The following is a 17,171-nucleotide window of genomic DNA, read 5'->3' as shown; positions in this document are numbered from 1 at the left end:
TCTTCCATTTAAAAGAGCCACTATGGGGTAGCGGTTAAGGTGCTGGCCCAGAAACCAGGGAAAGGTGAGTTCTAGTCCCACCTTAGGCGTGAAGGCCGACTGGTGACTTTGGGCTAAGAGTCAGGAGATGGTGAGTTCCAGTCACGCCTTAGACATGAAAGCCAATTGGGAAACTTGGGCCAATCCCCAGGAGATGGTGAGTTCTAGTTCTGCTTTAGCCAAGAAAGCTGAATGTGATTTGGGGCCAATCCCCAGGAGACGGTGAGTTCTAGTCCTGCTTTAGGCAAGAAAGCTGACTATGATTTAGGCCCAATCCCCAGGAGACGGTGAGTTCTAGTCCTGCTTTAGGCAAGAAAGCTGACTATGTGATTTGGGGCCAATCCCCAGGAGACAGTGAGTTCTAGTCCTGTCTAAGGCATGAAAGCTGACTGAGTAGCTGGATGATTTTGGTCCAATCACCAGGAGACAGTGAGTTCTAGTTCTGCCCTAGCCATGAAGGCCGTCTGGGTGACTTTGGCCAGTCACCAGGAGAGGGGTGAGTTCAAGTCTCACCTTAGGCCTGAAAGCAGGTTGGAAGTGACTTTTTGACACTTTCTCGCAGCCCAACCTCCCTCGCAGAGTTGTTGTGGGGAAAAATAGGTGGAAGAATTATGATCGCTGGCTTGGGTTACTTATAAAAAAATAATAAAGACGAGATAAAGCGCTCCTAAATAACTAAAGGCTTCAGGAAGTTCTCTGCTCTCCTTTTGCCTCAGATACTGAAGTGAGCACAAAACCTGCTTGGTTGTGAAGAACAAATAAATACTCAGATTTAACAAATAACTCTTAATTTTAAAGCAACCGTCCAAGCAGCGCCATAATTTGTTTTATTTTTTTTTTTGCTTCGACTCTAAAAGGTTCTGTGGATTAAAGGGCGATTAATGTCCTTCTAATTTTTTGACAGTCGTACAGAGTTACTGTGGGCCTCAGCTGGCACCCAGATCCTCAACAGCCTCTAAATAAACTGCATGAAAGAGGCTCGTTCACGAGAGAAGCTTCTGAATCCTTTCTAATCCTGACCTTTCCGTCAATCCTTTTTTTTTTAAAAAAAAACAATGCGGTGAAATGTTAATTCACCCATGAGAATTGCTATTTTAAAGGGCAGTGGGGGAAAAAGAAAAAACACAACACAGCGGTTCCAGCTCAGGCAGAGGGAGAGACGAATCAAGGAAATCAAGCTCCAGCGAAGTTGGAGGAATTAGAATACCATAGAATAGAATTAACTGAGTTGCAAGGGACCTTAGAGGTCATCTAGTCCATCCCCCTGCTCAGGCAGGAAACCCTATACCATTTCGGACAAATGGCTGTCCAGTCTCTTCTTAAAAACTTCCAGCGATGGAGCACTCACAACATCTGGAGGCAGGTTGTTCCACTGGTTAATTGTTCCAACTGTCAGAGAATTTCTCCTCAGTTCTAGGTTGCTTCTCCCCTTGATTGGTTTCCATCCCTTGCTTCTTCCCTCTGGTGCTTTGGAGAATAGCTTGACTCCCTCTTTTTTGGGGCAGCCCCTGAGGCAACGTGGGAATAATAATAATAATAATAATAATAATAATAATAATAATAATAATAATAATAATAATAATAATAATAATAATAATAATGATGATGATGATGTTGGAAGGGACCTTGGAGGTCATCTAGTCCAACCCCCTGCTCAGGCAGGAAACCCTATACCATTTCAGACAAATGGCTGTCCAGTCTCTTCTTAAAAACTTCCAGTGTTGGAGCATTCACCACTTCTGGAGGCAGGTTATTATCTGGGTAAATTATCTGGGGATTGTTATATACGAAGGACAGAGCCAAAACAGACAACAGAGCGTAGAGCGATTCGGAGCTCATTTTTGCACGCCACGTATTTGCATCACAAACACCTCCAGTCTCACAACAGTTGTTGACATTTGTAACATTACCTTCTCATCATCCCCAACTCAGTTGGGGCACCTTAAAAGTCATACTGAGCCGTTCCATCTTCAAATGAGCATTTTTCCTGTTCTTAGAAACGCTGTTTTCATAACCCTAGGGCAGGGGTAGGCAACCTTGGCTCTTTTATGACTCGTGGACTTCAACTCCCAAGGTTGCCTAGCCCTGCCCTAGGGCTTTCGATCAATGTCAAGGCTGAAGATCCAGATGATGAACTGCAAGATGGATAGCAAATAAATGAAAGAGAGAGAGAATGTTTGTGTGTGTGTGTGTGTGTCTGTGTCTGTGTGTGTGTGTGTGTGTGTGTGAGAGAGAGAGAGAGAGAGAGAGAGAGAGAGAGAGAGAATTTTTTAAACTTTAAAAGATTGATCCTTGGTGGAGCAGTGGGCTAATGCCTCCTTAAGTAACACCAGTTGCCTGCAATTAGTGCAGGTTCGAGTCCCACCAGGCTCAAGGTTGACTCTGCCTTCCATCCTTCCGAGGTAGGTAAAATGAGGACCCAGATTGTTGGGGGCAATAAGCTGACTTTGTAATAATGCCGCTTGGTGTGTGTGTGAAAGCCCTAATAAGCAGGCATATACATAGAATGAAGGCTATTGCTAAGCACACTGATTTGTGCTTAAATTGTAAGCCGCCCTGAGTCTTCGGAGAAGGGCGGGATATAAATGGGATTAAAAATAAAAAAAATAAAATAAAAGAAGGAAGAACTATTCCAGAAACAATGAAATTGTTTGCACATCATTGCGACTTTGAATTGACTCTCCACCAATAGCTTCTGATAATAAGGTGCTAGTCCCTCTTGAGGAATAGATTGATTCTCCCGGTGCGAATGTGTAGCTGTAGTCTTGGATGTGACTATGGTTTAAAGCACTCAAAAGTTTGAGAAATTCTTGCTCTACTGGACGATCCTGCATTGGGATAGAGGATCAGCCTTCAACTAACTCCATTCTGTAATTTCCGGAGCTTATTTTTCATTGAAATAAGCAGTAGCCACGTCGTTCTCACCCCGAAAGTCCTTTATCAGATACAAGCGTTCATACTCTCTGCAAACCAGTGGCCCCTCTGATGCATTTTGGTCATCTTTATAGTTGGGTGCATAGTCAACCAGATATTTAGACTGAATTTGGCATTTTTATCCACCTATCGGGTCCTTCCCAAGGACCTGGGATAGGTAGATATTGTTGTTTCCTGGTGGCAATTTTTGGAGTTGCGCCCTCGCCTCTTCTTCCTCTGCTTTCCTGGCCATTCCTTCCTTCCATAACCGTTGCGTTTAAGTCAAGACAGCCTTTGACTTTATGCCTATGGAGAGTCTCAAATCATCCAGGTCACGGTTGTCCCAATGGTGCTTTCTTCCAAAAGGCAACTGGAATTCCTTGGGTTTTTTTTTTTTTCCTTCTCAAAATATTTGACTTCTCAACTGAGAAGCTTCCTCACTTTTAGCTGACTGGAGGGAAATGGAAGGATTTATATTATTCTCCAAAGCGCCTGAAGTCAGGAGAAGACGCAACGGATGCAAACTGATCAAAGAGAGAAGCAACCTAGAACTAAGGAGGAATTTCCTGACAGTTAGAACAATTAAATCGGTGGAACTCCTTGCCTCCAGAAGTGGTGAGTGCTCCAACGCTGGAAGTTTTTAAGAAGAGACTGGCCAGCCACTTGTCTGAAATGGTATAGGGTTTCCTGCCTGAGCAGGGGGTTGGACTAGATGACCTCCAAGGTCCCTTTCAACTTTATTATTATTGTGGTTGTTGTCGTCATTATCATCATCATTATAATTATCATTATTTTCTTTGCGGTCATCTGGTTGTTAGCACAGGTTCCACACCCATTTATCCTCTGATTCAGGCGACTCGTGAGGATGCAGAGAAACCCCCCCAAGGTATCTCAACGACTCTCGGGAGAGCGAACAGCTAACCCTGGGAGTACTAACAACCAGATGACTGCAAAGAATATAAATCCTTCCATTCCCCACCAGTCAGTTAGAACTGAAGAAGCTTCTTGGATGAGAAGCGAAATGTTTTCAAAGAGGAAAAAAACACCAACCCCAAGAAAGTCCAGTTGCCTTTTTGAAAGAAGCGCCGTTGGGACATTTGACTATACCCTCCTAGGGAATAGATTTATTTGTTTGTTTGCTTTTTATTTAGAAAATTTAAAGGCCACCCAACTCATTCATGGTGGCTTCAGGCAGCTTCCAGAATCTCAATAGGAAAGCCAATACTACTACTCTTACTACTGTTGAGTCAAGTACCACTTATACCAGGGGTCTTCAAACATGGCCCCTTCATGACTTGTGGACTTCAACTCCCAGAATTCCTCAGCCAGCATGGGGGGGAAACTTAAGGCCCCTTCATGACTTGTGGACTTCAACTCCCAGAATTCCTCAGCCAGCATGGGGGAACTATGGCCCTTTTAGGACTTGTGGACTTCAACTCCCAGAATTCCTCAGCCAGCATGGGGGAAAGTTTGGCCCCTTCATGATTTGTGGACTTCAACTCCCAGAATTCCTCAGCCAGCATGGGGGAAACTAAGGCCCCTTCATGACTTGTGGACTTCAACTCCCAGAATTCCTCAGCCAGCATGGGGGGAAACTAAGGCCCCTTCATGACTTGTGGACTTCAACTCCCAGAATTCCTCAGCCAGCATGGGGGGAAACTAAGGCCCCTTCATGACTTGTGGACTTCAACTCCCAGAATTCCTCAGCCAGCATGGGGGGGAAACGTAAGCCCCTTCATGACTTGTGGACTTCAACTCCCAGAATTCCTCAGCCAGCATGGGGGAACTATGGCCCTTTTAGGACTTGTGGACTTCAACGCCCAGCGTGCCTGGCTGAGGAATTCTGGGAGTTGAAGTCCACAAGTCCTAAAAGGGCCATAGTTCCCCCATGCTGGCTGAGGAATTCTGGGAGTTGAAGTCCACAAGTCCTAAAAGGGCCAAGTTTGAAGACCCCTGACTTATGCTAACCTTGTGCATTTAACTTTCTGGCTAGCACGTAACCTTTTGGTTTTTCTCTTTCCCATTCCAGATGTCAACAGCTGGCTGCTTACCTTTGGTTTCCAGTTGCACAACGTTATCCCTGGGTATCCTAAACCTGAGATGAACGCTGTGGAGCCATCCTATGAGCTCACCCACACCCAGCTGAAAACTCAGGAATGGGACAATAGCAAGGTAATTAATGTGATTTTTGAGGCGCCACCATCTTCTTCAGCTTCCGGAAACACTTAACTTTTGAACCGTCGCTACTTTATCCCAGAGGAAACGTCCAGTGGGGAGTGGAGAATGTGCACAGGTAGTCCTCGACTTGCAACCGTTCATTTAGTGACGGCTTGAAGTTACAGCGGCACTGGGAAAAGTGACTTATGAACGTTTTTCACCCTTACGGCCCTTGTAGCATCCCCGTGATCCAAACTTGGGTGCTTGGCAACTGACTCATATTTATGACGGTCGCAGTGTCCGGGGACATGGGGTCCCCTTTTTGCCACCTTCTGATGTCAGTGGGGAAGGACATCAGATTCACTTAACCACTTGTTACTAACTTAAAAAACTGCAGTGATGTTAGTAACTTAACTACAGCAACGACTCACTTCACTCTAGCAAGAAAGGTCATGAAGTGGGGCAAAACAAACTTAGCAGCTTTCTCGCTTAGCGACAGAAATGTTGGGCTCAGTTAGGGTTATAAGTTGAGGACCACCTGTGGTCTTTCTGATGTTTCATTACTCTTCTACAGATAATCCTCAACTTACGACCTTTCACTTAGCGACTATTCACAGTTACAACCGAACTTAAAAAAAACTAACAGCCCAGATTCAAAGTTCCAATGGTGCCCCCCCTCCATTTGCATGACTGCATTTCGGCATTTCTCTCTCTCTCTCTCTCTCTCTCTCTCTCTCTCTCTCTCTCTCTCTCTCTCTCTCCCCCTCTCTCTCCTTTCTCTCTCTCTTCCTCCCCTCTCTCTCTTTTCTCTCTGTCTCCTCTTTCTCTCTCTCTCTCTCTCTCTCCCTCTCCCCCTCTCTCTCCTTTCTCTCTCTCTTCCTCCCCTCTCTCTCTTTTCTCTCTCTGTCTCCTCTTTCTCTCTCTCTCTCTCTCTCTCCCTCTCCCCCTCTCTCTCCTTTCTCTCTCTCTTCCTCCCCTCTCTCTCTTTTCTCTCTCTGTCTCCTCTTTCTCTCTCTCTCCCTCTCCCCCTCTCTCTCCTTTCTCTCTCTCTTCCTCCCCTCTCTCTCTTTTCTCTCTCTCTGTCTCCTCTTTCTCTCTCTCTCTCTCTCCCTCTCCCCCTCTTTCCTTTCTCTCTCTCTTCCTCCCCTCTCTCTCTTTTCTCTCTCTCTGTCTCCTCTCTCTCTCTCTCTCTCTCTCTCCCTCTCCCCCTCTCTCCTTTCTCTCTCTCTTCCTCCCCTCTCTCTCTTTTCTCTCTCTGTCTCCTCTTTCTCTCTCTCTCTCTCTCTCTCTCTCCCCCTCTCTCCTTTCTCTCTCTCTTCCTCCCCTCTCTCTCTTTTCTCTCTCTCTGTCTCCTCTCTCTCTCTCTCTCTCTCTCTCTCTCTCTCTCTCTCTCCCTCTCCCCCTCTCTCCTTTCTCTCTCTCTTCCTCCCCTCTCTCTCTTTTCTCTCTCTCTGTCTCCTCTCTCTCTCTCTCTCTCTCTCACACACACACACACACACACACACACACCTCCATTGGCAGCCTCCTGTGTTCACATGACCATGATTATTATATTATTATATTATATTATTATTCTTTGCGAGAAGAACCAAGAAGCATTATCTCTGGGTTCAGGCAAAAAAAAAACCCTCTCATTACAGAAATAGAAATACAGATTAACGGAGTTGGAAGGGGCCTTGGAGGTCTTCTAGTCCAACCCCTTGCTCAAGCAGAAAATCCTATGCCATTTCAGACAAATGGCTGTCCCATCTCTTCTTAAAAACCTCCAGTGATGTAAAACCCACAACGTCTGGTGGCAAGCTGTTCCACTGGTTAATTCTCCTCACTGTTAGGAAGTTTCTCCTTAATTCCAGGTGGCTTCTCTCCTTGTTTTAAGTTTCCATCCGTTTCTTCTTGTGCTGCCTTCAGGTGCTTTGGAGAATAGGTTGACAAACCTCCTCCCCCCATCTTTTCTGTGACAGCCCATTAGATATTGGAAAACTACTATCATAATTCTTTTTATTAGACTAAACATTTCCTGCAACCATTCTTTGTATGTTTCAGCCTCCAGACCAAATCATGGTTAAACCACGCCACACAATAATACTCCTAGGCTGCAGGCAGGGAGTTCACATCACAAACACCTCTCTCTCTCTCTCTCTCTCTCTCTCTCTCTCTCTCTCTCTCTCTCTCTCTCTCTCTCTCTCTCTCTCTCTCTCTCTCTCTCTCTCTCTCTCACACACACACACACACACGTTTGCTTAACAACCATTTGCACACAAGCTCTTAAAATCAGACACAATCATGTATTGACCCACTTAAAAAACCGGCACAAATTAATACCGTTAATTCCACGCTCAATTATGTTGTAACTTGAGGACTACCTGTACAACAGCGTTATTCAAACCTGGCAATTTTTAGATAGCTGGCTTTCAAACTCACCAGCCAACACGGGGGAGTTGAAGTCTACACATCTTAAAGTTGCCCTGTTTGAAAAACCCTGCTCTGTGGCACGGCAATTCTCTGAAAGTTTTGGCTTTATCAGGTAAACACGATCTTCCCTCTAATATTTCCTGTTTCTCTCTCTCTCTCTCTCTCTCTCTCTCTCTCTCTCTCTCTCTCTCTCTCTCTCTCTCTCTCTCTCTTCCTTTGGGGAACGGAAAGATGAAACCACAGGGGGAACAAATTTCAAAGGCAAGATCAGCTATCTCTTTGAACTGGGCCTAATCATCTGTTTGTGTCCCTTTTAAAAAAAAAAAACCATTGGCAGCCTCATTGCCCCAGAAGTTCCTTTTTATCTTTCTGAGCAGAAATCACTTTCCCCAGATCCATTACTTTATTATTTAAAAGGCTGCATTCAAGGTCATTTTTTTCTGCAAATGAAGCAGCTTTCCAAAGGCGCAGGATTTATTTTGAGATAACGAAAAGAGGGTTTTTTTTGTTGTTTTTAATTACAATCCCAGTGATATTCATGATAACATTTCATTGCAGCTGGCAAACATCCTGGGCTGTTGGTAGGGCTAAAGTTGTCTTTAAGATGGCACAATTCTGAATTTTGGAGAAACTCGCATTATTTTGGCCCAAACTACAGATAGTCCTCAATTTACGACGGCAGTGGGAACCAGAATTTTCACGGCTAAAAGCAAAGCAGTTGTTAAATCAGTCGGACCTGACTTTACGACCGTTTTTTGGCCATCTTGTTATGTGAATCACTGCAGTTGTTAAGTGAATCACGGGGTCATTAAATGAATCGGGCTTCCCCCTATTGACCCTGTTGGTCGGAAGCTGGCTGGGAAGGTCACAAAATGGCGATCACATGACCCCGGGACCATCGTAAATACATGCCGATTGCCAAATTTCAATCACATGTCTGTGAGAATGCTATGGTGGTTGTAAGTGTGAGGACTGGTCGTAAGTCATTTTTAGGGCTTTTTTTTTACTTTGAATAGTCACTGAAGAAATGGTTGTAAGTCAGGGACGACCTATAAGTAATTTGTGAAGGCTTTATGGTCATCTAAGCAAGATAGTTCTTAAGTGAGTTTTGCCTCGTTCTACGACCTTTCTTGCCACAGTGGTTAAGCAAAGCAGGCTTCCCCATTGACTTTGCTTGTCAGAAGGTGACAAAAGGCAATCACACAACCCCGGGACGCGACAACCGTCGTAAATATGAGCCAGTTGTCAAGCGTCTGAATTTTGATCCTGTGACCATAGGGATGCTGTAATGGTCGTAAGCGTAAAAAACAGTCACAAGTAATATTTTTCAGTGCCGCTGTACCTTTGAAAGGTCACTAAATGAATGTTTGTAAGTCAAGGACTAGCCTGTATAATGGGCCCACTTAACTTCCTGACAGTTAGGACAATCAACCAGTGGAACAGCTTGCCACCAGAAATCGTGGGCGCTCCATCACCGGAGCTCTTTATAAAGAGACCAGACAATCACCTGTCTGAGATGATATAGGTTCTCCTGCTTAAGTGGGGGGGGCTGGACTAGAAGACCTCCAAGATCCCTTCCGGCTCTATTCTATAATTTAAAAAACTGCCATGTTCATTTTAACTACCACTGCAAAAAGATAACAAAATCAGGCCCGATCATGTAGCGACGTGCTTAATAGCAGACACAGCCATAATTCCCGGCTCAGCTACGGTCGTGAGTTGAGGACTACCTGTGGAGAGTTTCGTGCCTCCGTCTTGCATCTAACGCGAGTCCCTCTCTTTTCAATCTTCTCTCCCTGCCCCTCTGCAGTCGATCTTAGGGGTACAGTGCGAAGTGCAGAAGCAGCTGAAGGCTTTCGTCACGTTGGAGAGCTTCGAACAGATCTACACATCGAGCATCGCCGGATGCCAGGAAGTCAAGGAGCACCGCCATTTTGCCTCGGGAGACTCCATCATTGGCAAGGGGGTCAAGTTTGCCATGAAAGACGGCCGGGTGGCCACCGATATCATCAGCACCGCGAACGAGGACGAGCGGAGAGTCGCCGCCATCCTCCACAACGCCTATTACCTGGAGAACTTGCACTTCACCGTCGACGGCACGGACACCCACTACTTCGTCAAACCAGGGCCGTCGGACGGCGACTTGTCCATCCTGGGCCTCAGCGGCGGAAGGCGAACCTTGGAGAACGGGGTCAACGTCACCGTCTCCCAAATCAACACCGTGCTCAACGGGAGGACTAGACGCTACACAGACATCTCGCTCCAGTACGGAGCCTTGTGCCTCAACACCCGATACGGGACCAGTTTGGACGAGGAAAAGACCCGCGTGCTGGAATTGGCCAGGCAACGGGCCGTGAGCCACGCGTGGGCGCAGGAGCAACAGAGACTGCAGGATGGGGAGGAGGGTAGCCGGTCGTGGACAGAGGGGGAGAAGCAGCAACTGCTGAACACGGGACTCGTTCAGGGCTATGACGGCTACTTCGTCATTTCCGCCGAACAATACCCAGAACTGTCGGACAGCGCAAACAATATCCATTTTATGCGACAGAGCGAGATGGGCAGAAGGTGACAGAGAGGGGTGATAGCATTGACTTCTTGCCAAAGACAGCTGTTTGAGACTGCGTCGTACTTGAGCCTTTCTTTCTTTTTTTCTTTTCTAAACAAAAAGACAAAACACACAAAGGACTTTACGGAAAACAGGCAAGGTGGAGGAAGAACACGGTGGCACCATAGCTCAGGCAACATCTTTTACGTTAGATTTTTTTTCTTCTCTCTCTCTCTCTCGCCGTTGGCTGTTTTTCATTCTTCCCCTTCTCTGCTCTTCCCCATCTCCTCTCTTGGAAGTGTCATTTCGCCATGGTGCGAGGCCTTTCGTGCAAGGGCATTGCACAGGTCGAGGAGGGGTTTGTTTAAATCCCTAGTTTCTATTTGTTGGTTTTCTTTTGTTGTGTTTCTATTTTTTAAAGGGGGGGGAAAGAGCCTCTGTATTAGGTTTGGTTAACCTTTCCTAATGGGGTTGGAGGGGAAAAAAAAAGGATTTATGAGGAACGGGCACAGGAAGAAGGCCTGGCGGAGGAGAAAAATTCACAATTTCCTGCAGCGTCCTGCAAAGAAAATGAAAACTGGATCCCCTTCAAACATTTTGTGAGCCTCAAAACAAGAACTTGGGGGGCGGGTGTCATTTTTACATTTCCCATTCTTTCTGGATAACCTGCCTTGTGGGGTTATTTGCTGAAGGAGGCCAAACCGCTGCAATCTTGAGACTTGTGAACTCAAAAAATCTTTCTCTTTTTTTAATTTTTTTTTTTAAAAATGGGTCTTTTTTATTACGATAGGCTATTTTGTTCACCGGTTTGTTTTTCTGCTGTTGTGTGACAGAGGATGCATCTTTTTTTTCATTTGGAAACACACACACCCCCAACAGCTATCCGACCGGGGTGGTGGGGCGGGGAAAACCACATTCTCACTACCTTTGTTGCACATACTGTTAGATGGGAAGCACCAATGATGTATATTTGTCAACAGTAAAACCCTCCTTAAATATATAGTATTTCTGTATACCAAGTGAAGTGTCTTTAACTTTTGAGGATACAACCTCTTTTCTGCTAATGGTGGATTTGTCTAGAGTAGGGTCATCCTTAATCATATATATATATATATATATATATATACACACACATACATACACATATACATATATATATATATATACACATATATATATATACATATATATATACATATATACATATGTATATGTGTATATATATATATATATATATATATATATATATATATATATATATATATATATTCTTTTTTTTACTTTAAGGAAGCATCAGTAGATGAAAAGATGCTTAATTGCTTCTCCACGGGCCGCTTCTACCAAAATGGTTCTTTTCTAGCGCTGGGATGACTTTTAGAAGGTTAAGGTTGGTGGCAGATGGGGTGTAAGGAAATAGACAACGTATCTCCTACCTGTTCCCAAACTAAGATCAGGCCAAAACATTTGGCCTGGAAGTCTGTGGAGATTCTCAGTCATCCAGATTGTGATTGTCCCCAAAGATGCTTTTTCAAGAGGCAACTGGACTTCCTTTGCTTTGCCTTGAAATCAGAGGTGGAGGGCTACAACTCCACCTACCTCCTGTTTACAACACAGTCCTTTCAGCAATTCCAAGAAGGCTCCACACCCATTTGCACCGTTCAGGTGACCCTGAGGGTACAGATAAACCTCCGAGCGGCCTCAGTGACTCTCAGAGGGAATACTAATGACCAGATGACTGCAAGGAATATACATCTTTCTATCCAGTGGTGGGATTCAGCCAGTTCGCACCAGTGTGGCAGAATCGGTAGCTAATTTTTTATTGCCCAGGCCCAGAACGGACTTCCGGAAGCGGCATCCACACAGAGAACCGGTTGTTCACCGATTTGAATCCCACCACTGCTTCTATCCTCCACCGTTCAGCCAGAACTGAAGAAGCTTCTTGGATGAGAAGTGAAACGTCTTCCAAGAAAACAAAGACAGTCCAGTTGCCTCTTGGGGGGGGGAAAAAAAGCCCCTTCGGGACAATTTAGCTTGGATGAATTTGATCAATCTATCCGGTCCCACGTGGATTGAATTTTCAACTACACAAATCAGTTTTTCTCTATTCTAGCTTTTAGGAGTGAACCTACAATTTGGAGGAAGTCCTTTTGTTGATTTAATAGCATCTTGTAAAAAAAGTCCTAAAGAAAAAAAAACCAAGGAAGTCCACGTGCCTTTTGGAGGGGGGTGGGGGAAACAACCTTTGGGACAGCCATGATCTGGACAATTGAGAATCTCCAAAGACATCTTGTAAAAGCAAAACCAGGGTTAAATTTAGGGCATTAGGAACCAAGAACATCTTAGCTTAGAGTACGATAGGATCGTGCGCCCAGCTGCATTCTGTACTATAGTTTCAAAAGGGGAATGGATTTACTACTCTTTGTAAAGAAATTCACGGCTGATGCAAGTCATGTCTAGTCCCAGGACTGCTGGAAATAGTGTTACCCATATGTGCCTGGATCCGTTGCTTTTGTGTATGAATTATTCTCATCCAACATAAGAGATTCCAAAGACGTTGGTTGAGATAGCGCCAGCAAAATAGAAACATCTGGAAATTGATGTCAGTGGGTGAGCTGACGGGCAGGCATGGCAGAAATGTTAAACAGATCTTTCATCTCAACTTCATCCTTTTACATTGTTTTTCACGTATAAACCCCCGTTGATACCTAAAGCTTTCTGAGTAGAACCGTGAGACTCCATATCGAGAGATCAAAATCTATCCAGAGCTGCTTTTATTTTTTAAAAAAGCTGATTTCCTGATAGGGGTATCGAGGTGAACTGTATTTAAATGAAAATTCATAAAAACGGAAAGAAGCGTGTTCTTCCTGACGCTAAAGGAGGGTGTTATCAATCCAGGTTTTGGGGCTGATTCAAAGAATTTGTGTTTTGAGTACGACAAGAAGAAACCTTAACCCCAAATGGCTTTTTGATTAGTTTTTCTTGAGGCCAAAAATCAAACCATTGCTCTGACTTCTTGTTATCCCTTCTAAAAATGACGTTTTTGGAATGGAAAAACATTCTCTTTACCCACATATAGGAAACTAGAGTGTTTGTCGATTGTTTCCAGGTACATTTAACATTTCAACCAACGTGGCTATCGGTTGAGAATTGGAGAATTAAAATCCAAAGCAGCAGGAGGACCCTAGATTGGATAATCATACGTCTGAAATGGTACAGGCTTTCTTGCCTGAGCAGGGGGTTGGAATAAATAACCTCTAAGGTCCCTTCCAATTCTATTCTATTCTATTCTATTCTGTTCTGTTCTGTTCTGTTCTATTCTATTCTATTCTATTCTATTCTATTCTATTCTATTCTATTCTATTCTATTCTATTCTATTCTATTCTATTCTATTCTATTCTTATTCCTATTTCTATTCTATTCTATTCTATTCTATTCTATTCTATTCTATTCTATTCTATTCTATTCTATTCTATTCTATTCTATTCTATTCTATTCTATTCTTTGAAACCCCACATTTTGTTAATAGTTGTGACGGGAGATGCTTGATTTTATCAGATGTAAATGCTGACAGCAGGAAAAGTGTGTAACAAAATATGAGCATTATTCGAGGTAAATATATAGGTGACGGACACCCACTGATCCCTGAAGGTGTAGACTAAGCTAGAACGTTTCAAGAGTCACTGAATTAAAACTCCATTGAGTTTTTGAGAAGCGTATTGTTTCATGACTTGGTTCCTCGTGGACAACCAGAACTATTCGGTAAATTTGGGGAACTGGGATAAAGATAGTGAAGGATTTCATCCTGTTCAGCTAAGACTTCCAAAAACATACATGGGCATCTATCTATTCAGCGCCTGTGGCAATTTTCCTGGTGTTTTCTAGAGCAGGGGTTTCCAAACGTGGCTACCTTAAGACTAGTGGCTGACTGAGGAATTCTGGGAGTTGAAGTCCACACGTCTTAAAGTTGCCAAGATCCCCTGTTCTAGAGCGTATGACAGGGGTCTTCAAACTTGGCCCTTATATAACCTGTGGACTTCAACTCCCAGAATTCCTCAGCCAGGCATGCTGGCTGAGGAATTCTGGGAGTTGAAGTCCACAAGTCATAAAAGGGCCAAGTTTGAAGACCCCTGGCGTAGGACATATCTCAGAAAAGTTGGAAAGGTTCATCTTCATAATGGGGCAACCGTTCCAACTCCCAGGATTCCCAGCCAGCAGGATCCAAGGCTATACTTAATTCTGGGAATTGCAGTCCAAACTTCTGTAGGAGGTGCCAGCTTGAGGCAGGATGATATATGAAACCCTGCAGATGTTTGGCATCCTTGATGGATAAGAACGTTGTATTATAGCAGGGGTCTTCAAACTCGGCCCTTTTATGACTCATGGACTTCAACTCCCAGAATTCCTCAGCCAGCATGCCTGGCTGAGAAATTCTGGGAGTTGAAGTCCATGAGTCATAAAAGGGCCGAGTTTGAAGACCCATGTATTATAGGGTTGTTGTTTTTTCTTTTAAGAAGACGTACATTGTCTAATACAGTGTTTCTCAACCTTGGCAACTTTAGGATGTGTGGACTTCAACTCCCAGAATTCCTTAGCCAGCAGAGCATACATCTTTTTTTTAAAGAGACAAAATAGAAATGCAATAGAAGCTTGCGCTGAAAGTTATAGTTCGGCTTCCTTCTCAGATGTTTTCATGAATAAAAAATACAGGAGTTCCTACAATAGGTGCTTCTTGGCACAATTAAAGTGGTTTAGCATGGTTTCTAGTGCTACTTCTGTGGCACACTCATTGTTCTTCCTACATACCAGGAACTGTTTCACATGGGTGTATCTGTTAAGGAACCAAAATAATCCCAATTGTTACTTGCTTTTGAGTCCCAGAACATACAATATTTCTCCATTAGAATTGCCAAAACAGATCAAGATAGTGGCAGTTATCCTCATCATTACTTCTTAGCATGTCCCCGCAAAAAAAAATCATGGATTTGATTAAACTAACATTCATTAGAGTGATCCACCCCAATCCTAGCTCTTTTGATTATTAGGTTTGAGCTAGTACTTGTAGGACTTGCAAGTAACAGTTACATCAAAGCCTAGGGTATCCAGCCTTGGCAACTTTAACACTTGTGGATTTCAACTCCCAGAATTCCCCAGTCAGCATAGTGGACTGTGGAATTCTGGGAGGTCAAGTCCACAAATATGGCGGGCTGGTAAATTTTGGGAATTGAAGTCCACAAGTATGGCGGGCTGGAGAAATCTGGGAGTTGAAGTCCACAAGTATGGCGGGCTGGTGAATTCTGGGAGTTGAAGTCCATAAATATAGTGGGCTGTGGAATTCTGGGAATTGAAGTCCACTAGTCTTTGCCAAGGCTGGACACCCGCCCCATAAGGAGTCAGTTTAGGCAAAACTGCTAGCAATCCTTTGAGAATTATGACTACATGATTCTTCAGCAAAGATTTTGATGGGTAGCATAAATTAATACAAAGACTGGCATCTCCATTCTTCAACAACTAATCAAAGCGTCTTTGATTTGCCAATTTTGTAGCCACCATTCAGCCATTTTTCTCCAGACGATGACAAGAAACTTGCTTTTAGGATCAAACAATTCCCACCATCTTGATTTTTTTTATTTTTTTATTTTTTTTATTTTAATTCCATTTATATCCCGCCCTTCTCCGAAGACTCAGGGCGGCTTACAAGCTTAGCAGTAGCCTTCATTCTATGTATATGCCTGCTTATTAGGGCTTTCATACACCCCCCCAAGCGGCATTATTACAAAGTCAGCTTAATTGCCCCCAACAATCTGGGTCCTCATTTTACCTACCTTGGAAGGATGGAAGGCTGAGTCAACCTTGAGCCTGGTGGGACTCGAACCTGCACTAATTGCAGGCAGCTGGTGATACTTAGGGAGGCATTAGCCCACTGCTCCAAGACAAAAAATAAAACATATTTCTCTGTTCACACACTTGTGCGCATCCACACACATTACCACTTTACAAATCAGGAATTGTTCCCAACGTAAGGGAAAAGTTGGGAGAACGTGAAGAAAATTCCAGCAAAAATTTGAATCTAGTTTTCTCTGGCAACAATGGTCCTATATTGTTGAATATTTCAAACTGAAGAATTATTCTAATGACACACCACATATATTGCACACAGATGCTGAGCAGTGTGAAAAATGACATTAAAGTGTGTTTTCTAATATCGCATCAGCACCTGATAAAATTGATGCATAAGAAACCCGGGGATAAAAACCACTGGATCATGTTTGAAACAGAACCATCCAATTAGACGTTTATAAATCTGTTATAATAAATTGGCATGCTTTATTTGTGCTCTACCCAAAAGAACTCCGATCCGGAAATCATTTTGAAACAAAACTTCAAAGAGGAAAGACAATGATGACAAAAAGTTGATTTAAAAAGAAAAGAAAATTGGGGAAAAAAAATCTAGAGCCAACTAAGAATGCAGGGCATTTATAAGGAATTTAAGAAGATTGAAATCTACAGAAGTAATCTCAATGGAGGTTACTGAAGTAACCATCTTGAAGCATCTTTGTAGATTTCACTTCGTTCAAGATGGTTTGCGATAAGCCCGGTCAAAATTGCAATTAGACAATTTAAATCCAGAGTATACTTGGATGGATCAGCCATCTGTTTGTCCCAAAGATGCTTTTTCAAGAGGCCACTGGATTTTGTTTTTCCTTGAAGAGTTTTGCTCCTCATTCCAAGAAGCTTCTTCAGTTCTGATGAAACAAAACATCTTCAAGGAAAAACAAAGTCCAGTGGCCTTTTAAGAAAACACTATTGGGAAAAGCCATGACCTGGATGACTTGAGAATTTCCATAAACATCCATCTGCATCTCACTCTAAATGCCCTCTTCAAATCTTTCATAAAAATGTGCCTCAAGAATATCAAATGAGCTCCAGATTTTTATTTTCAGAGTAGAAGGATCAATCCAGAATTTATCCTGAAATTTAAGATGCCCTATCCACACTCTGCAAGATTTGTGACAATGATCTTCCCAAACCTATGAATCAACAATTAAAATATATGTGTGAGAATATATTTACACACATGCACGCCCCAAGGAATGGAGGAAAGTT

The 17,171-nt window shown here is 43.4% G+C and overlaps 1 protein-coding gene across 1 annotated transcript in view; it reads left to right on the top strand.

Moving 5' to 3' along the window:
• TENM4 (teneurin transmembrane protein 4) overlaps window positions 1-10,317 on the top strand; it is a 315,526-nt gene extending 305,209 nt beyond the window's left edge. The window contains exons 29-30 of the mRNA XM_081327781.1: window positions 4,982-5,124; window positions 9,332-10,317. Of these exons, the coding sequence (XP_081183907.1) occupies window positions 4,982-5,124; window positions 9,332-10,090 (902 nt within the window). The 3' untranslated portion in view covers window positions 10,091-10,317. The remainder of the gene's footprint in view (window positions 1-4,981; window positions 5,125-9,331) is intronic.
• Window positions 10,318-17,171: the final 6,854 nt, after the last annotated feature.

This window comes from Vipera berus, assembly GCF_964194415.1.
Source record: "Vipera berus genome assembly, chromosome: 4".
Lineage (NCBI taxonomy): Eukaryota > Metazoa > Chordata > Lepidosauria > Squamata > Viperidae > Vipera > Vipera berus.
This window is presented reverse-complemented; position numbering and strand designations above follow the sequence as displayed.